The sequence below is a fragment of the Gadus macrocephalus genome, chromosome 9, assembly GCF_031168955.1.
Source record: "Gadus macrocephalus chromosome 9, ASM3116895v1".
Lineage (NCBI taxonomy): Eukaryota > Metazoa > Chordata > Actinopteri > Gadiformes > Gadidae > Gadus > Gadus macrocephalus.
In genome coordinates, this window is record NC_082390.1 from 12993429 (window position 1) to 12999141 (window position 5713).

General features: G+C 49.1%; 1 protein-coding gene across 1 annotated transcript in view; it reads right to left on the reverse strand.

Annotated features, from left to right (window-relative positions):
• The window catches only part of LOC132464953 (neural-cadherin-like), a 50165-nt gene extending 44594 nt beyond the window's left edge, over window positions 1-5571 (reverse strand). The window contains 4 exon segments of the mRNA XM_060061587.1: window positions 8-78; window positions 1056-1281; window positions 3750-3947; window positions 5565-5571. Coding sequence (XP_059917570.1) covers window positions 8-78; window positions 1056-1281; window positions 3750-3947; window positions 5565-5571 — 502 coding nt within the window.
• Window positions 5572-5713: the final 142 nt, after the last annotated feature.

The window sequence follows — 5713 nt, forward strand, 5'->3', positions numbered from 1 at the left end:
AAAAGGCTGCTGGGATTGATCAGCAGGCTGTAGCTGATGGGCTGCTTTTGGAAGGAGAGCGCCAACACCACCAGGAAGCTGTGGGCGTGAGAGGCAGCAGGAGGGGGGGAGAGAAGAGCACAGGGCATATTTTTTGGAAGTCAGTTGAGTCGACTCTCGCACTTAAATTATCCCCAGGTTATGAGTAAGTACAGACCTATGAATAAACATGATATTGAACTCAACGACAAGGCAATTAGTGTAACGTGAACGAGGATTAAACATAATCAATCAATATACACACAGCACAGCGGGGTTATTGAGTTGTTGGGAGCGTTAGAATAAATACTCTTGATAATACGTTTGATAGCAATGTTTATGCAAATTGACATTTTTCATGTCAGACCATGACAATGTGTCCCTCTCGTGCGTCAGGCCCTCTTGTGTGTGTGCATAAGTGGGAGCCTTGCGTACCAAGCACGTGCATTAACGACGATGACTGCGACCAAAACAACAACAACCAAAAAACAAAGGTGTATTTTCTCTCTCTACCACTCGCAGTGTCGCTGTGTGTATACCGGCTATTACCGGAGGAGGATAATGAACGTGTCTAGGAAGGGCTGTGCAATTAATATAATTTTGATCGCCATTTAGATTTTTGGGTCAAACTATACATATTTGTATATTATTTTCTATTTGAACATTTCATATATTTTTTTAAGGGGGATTTTCAAAGTTCTTTTCAAAGGTTTTTTTGGAGACAAATGCTGAATAAATGCATGATGTTTTCAAACTCCATAATAATTATGATTTCAATATTGACCAAAATAATCGTGATTATGATTTGTTCTGTAATGGAGCGGCCCAATGACTGAGTGCAAACGACAAATATATCTGCTTTAGCTTCCTGCACGGTGCGCAGTGCGTAGGGAGCTAGCGCGTAGCGTGTAGGGAGCTAGCACGTAGCGTGTAGGGAGCTAGCGCGTAGCGCGTTGGGAGCTAGCGCGTAGGGAGCTAGCACGTAGGGCGCTAGCGCGCGGCGCGTGTCAGAGGCCCGAGGCGGGGTTCCTACTCACGCCTGTCCCTCCGGCGTGTTCTCGGGGATGGAGATGGCGTAGGTGCTGTTGGTGAACTGCGGCGCCCGGGGCCCCGCCACCACCGACACCACGGCGGAGACGCTGCGGCCCCCTAGCCCGTCCACCGCCGCCACGCTCAGCAGGTACTCGGCGTTCCTCCGCAGCAGAACGCCGGTGGTCACCACGTGGCCCGTCTGCTTGTCCACGGAGAAACAGCCCTCCCCACCTGCAGGTGTACAGATCACACACACACACACACACACACACACACACACACACACACACACACACACACACACACACACACACACACACACACACACACACGGTGTACCAAACACAATTAACGAATAAAGAACCAATATGGGTGGGAGTTCAAAATATGTTCTCCCTCTGTGATATATTTTATATATATAGATATCAAATATTAGTATAAACAATGGTACTTCCACAAATTTATAACAACGCACACACACACACACACACACACACACACACACACACACACACACACACACACACACACACACACACACACACACACACACACACACACACACACACACACACCTGATGCAGTTCCACTGGCAAGGGGCGTGGGTCCGGTCGCCAGGGTAGACTAGATGTGGGTTATTAGCAGAACAATAGCTGTAATCACTGCCGTGAGAGCCTTTCAGAGACCATCGTGCTTATTGACGCTTATTTAGCAGCTTTTCATTTCACAATGATATGCCGCTGAGGTGTTGAATTGCAATGAGTATTTTGCACACGTAATTGTTTGAAATAGAGTTGGGAGTTGTTGAGAACAAAAAAGCCTCCGTACACTTTTAGACCAGGTTCACTTGACAGCAGAAAACCAACAACACAAACTCTTTTACGCAATATCTATACCAAATAAATGGTTGTTATTCCGGTGGGATCAGGTCGTCCTGAATGCAGTTACATTAATCAACATACAGTACATGAAAGATTGTGTTCCCTTAAGTATATAATTATGAATAATGTATCCTTTTTTTTTTTACTTGACTTCCACACACACAAAACAGACCACAGATGATGCTACACCACCGTTGATCTCTCCATAGAAGATCTAAGGGTTTATTCATGTTGGCTTTCTCTGCCTGCCGCTGAAGTGCAGATCAAAACATGAACCCGATAATCTATGTACTATAAATATCAATGAGTAGAGGGCGGGCCTGACACACCAAGAGAGTTGTGCCCTCTTTTATCCTCGGATATTCTAGCAGTTAGGCCAAGGATCTCCGCGTCCAAAACCGTCTGATTAAATGAAACAAACGGCAAGTCGGTCCCTGGTACTGAAATGTGGATCATAGTTGTTTTGTTTGGATTATTATGTGTGTCTACTCAGTGTGTGTACCAATTATGGCCCTCGCAGGTGACTGCTGAGAATAGAGCTTCCAGTTGTTTGCCAAAGAGGCAGAACAGACACGATAGGCAGAGTACCCATAAGTCACGGCACTGGAGGTTTGTATCTGCATCAAGGAAATGGGATGTGGAGTCATAGGGGTCAGGAGAAAGCAGTCGGATGTTAAGCCCTCCCATCAGGATTAGCAAAACCCTCCGCCACGACAAACTCACACACTGACACACACATGCGCGTCCGAACACACACACACACACACACACACACACACACACACACACACACACACACACACACACACACACACACACACATGGGCATGCACAACACGCACACACACACACATGGGCATGCACAACACACACACACACACACACACACACACACACACACACACACACACACACACACACACACACACACACACACACACAAACACACAAACACACACGTGCATACAATCAGACACCCTCATCTAAACACACACACACACATACAGAAACACACACACACACACGCGCACACACATGGGCACACACAACACACAATGGCACGCACAACCACACACATGCATACAATCAGACTCTCCCATCTAAACTCACACACACATACGCTCACACCCGGAGACACACAAACAACCACACTGTGCAGAGCCGCACACATTTTCAAAATGCTAACATAGCCCCAAAGCCCATCAGCATGGGGGTCCACAGCACTACAGCTGAGAGATTACACACCATGCTGGGTGGGGCTGGGTTTTGCCGTGTTAGAGCGATAGACAAAGATAGGAATGGAGCATGAGAGAGAGAGACAAAGAGAGAGAGAGAGAGAGAGAGAGAGAGAGAGAGAGAGAGAGAGAGAGATAGAGAGAGAGAGAGAGTGAGAGAGAGAGAGAGAGAGAGAGAGAAGAGATTGAAAGAGAGACACAGTGAGAGACCAAGAGAGATAAAAACACAGAAAGACAGAGAGAGAGGGCCTGTGAGAGTGTGAGAGCGAAGAATACATTTTTTGTGTGTATGTCTCTGTGACTGTCCTTTTGCATGACTGACTGGTAATTGGTTTGTTTGTGTCTTTGTGTGTGTGTGTGTGTGTGTGTGTGTGTGTGTGTGTGTGTGTGTGTGTGTGTGTGTGTGTGTGTGTGTGTGTGTGTGTGTGTGTGTGTGTGCAGACAGAGGAAGTAAACACTTCCTGTGTGTGCATGAGTGTGTGTGTGTGTGCGTGCGTGCGTGCGTGCGTGTGTGTGTGTGTGTGTGTGTGTGCGTGTGTGTGTGTGTGTGTTTTTGTTTTCCCACTAAAACAAGTGTGCGTACCATCAGAAAGGAAGTACTCCACCTCCCCGCTCTTGCCCTCGTCCCCGTCCCGGGCCTGCAGCTGGTACACCAGGGTCCTGGGCCCTGCTCCTGGGGCCACCACCGCCAGGTAGGGGTACGGCTCCATGCTCCACTCGGGCACGTTGTCGTTAGCATCCGTGATCTTCAGCTTCACCTTGTTCAGGTACCAGTCTGGACCTGGGGGGAGGGAAGGGAGATGGAGGGGGGGGGGGGTGGAGACATACAGGGTGACAGGGGAGAGGGGTTACTTGAAGTGACAGCTGTCACATAACGCCTGCATGCGCGTCCGACAGGGAGAGGAGAGGCCCCGGGGACAGAGTGCAGGCGGGCAGGGGAGTCAATCGAGGGCACCTATGGGTGCACGTTGGGACACGAGCCCTTGGTGGAGAATATGAAGGAACATGAGGTCAAGAAGAGACCTGCCGTTGCACCTGATGGGGGAAGGCATTGAAACAGCCTCTAGTTTCCTTGCCCAGGCAGCTGGATAAATTGCTCTAAAAGTAGTAATTTGCTGTCTATCTCTCTGTCTTTTGTCCCTTTCCGCGCGTGTCCTCCACCCTTGTTAAATTTCAGCAAGGGAAGCGAGAGGATGGTGTGAGAGGAAGCGAGAGACGGTTAGAGTTGGAGAGAGAGAGGACTCAAGAAAAATAGATAGAAATGGAGCATGAGACAGTGAAAGAAAGAGAGAGAGAGAGAGAGAGAGAGAGAGAGAGAGAGAGAGAGAGAGAGAGAGAGAGAGAGAGAGAGAGAGAGAGAGAGAGAGAGAGAGAGAGAGAGAGAGGGATGGGGGGAGTTGTTTGGCTGAGGTTAGTTGAGGTGTCCTCAATCAGTAGCATACCGACTCCCGTGAGCGCTGCTCATGGCAGTACCACCAGGCCAGCACTGTGTAAACCCACCTTGATCTCACCACTGGGGGCCAGAAGATGATGTCTTACCACAGCGGACATGCTGCTGTGCTGTTTGTGTGTGCTGTGTGTGTGTGTGTGTGTGTGTGTGTGTGTGTGTGTGTGTGTGTGTGTGTGTGTGTGTGTGTGTGTGTGTGTGTGTGTGTGTGTGTGTGTGTGTGTGTGTGTGTGTGTGTGTGTGTGTGTGTGTGTGTGCTTGTGCGTGCGTGCGTTGCACGAACGTGCACGTTTGCAAGTCTCAACGGTGTGAATAAGAAGATTTTCCCGGAATCCAATTACCAGACTTGCCTCAGCCATCTCCAGGGCGGCTGGTCGTAGCGGAGCACCTGACCGCCCAAGGAGGACTCGGTTTACTGCTGGCTAATTCTCTAATCTCTGCGTAAACACTTCCAAGGTGTTTGCTTTGTGATGGAGAACCCTGATAATTTACCCCCCAAAAGGTACCCTGTTTTCCATACCGTTTTGGACAACTTCATTACTTTGCGCGGGGGTTGGGTGGGGGTTGGGTGGGGGTTGGGTGGGGGTTGGGTGGGGGGGTAATGAGGAGGGGGTGGGCGTCGGGGATAACAACTCATAACGGTTATTAACGTTTCAGAGGAGATAATGTTCACACCTCATTGTGGGCAGAAAGGATCCCCGCCGGACTCCACAAGCCCCGGCGCACTGCTGCTCTCCGTCACACCGTCCATAGGTTTTTATGGGCTGTGTGCGAACATGCGGGATAGATGAATCTCATATAAGCCCCACACCAGGTAGTTCTCCTAAGGGGCCCAAGGAAAGCAACTATGGATTTGAAATCCCATTATGTAATAGGGCTTTCTGTGTGGGGCCGTTGGCTATTTGTGGGCTTCATAATCCCGGTCAAAGACAGCGTGGGAGATTTGTGTACGTCGCATTCTGCCTTATAACGCTCCGGGTATTGCGGAAGGGAAGAATCTGTGAGACTAATTGTGTGATTAGCCAATAGATATAACTGCAGGTGAATGTGCGTCTGTTTAAATGCTGTGTGTGTGGTTCTTTTATTGATGCTAGGAGCTA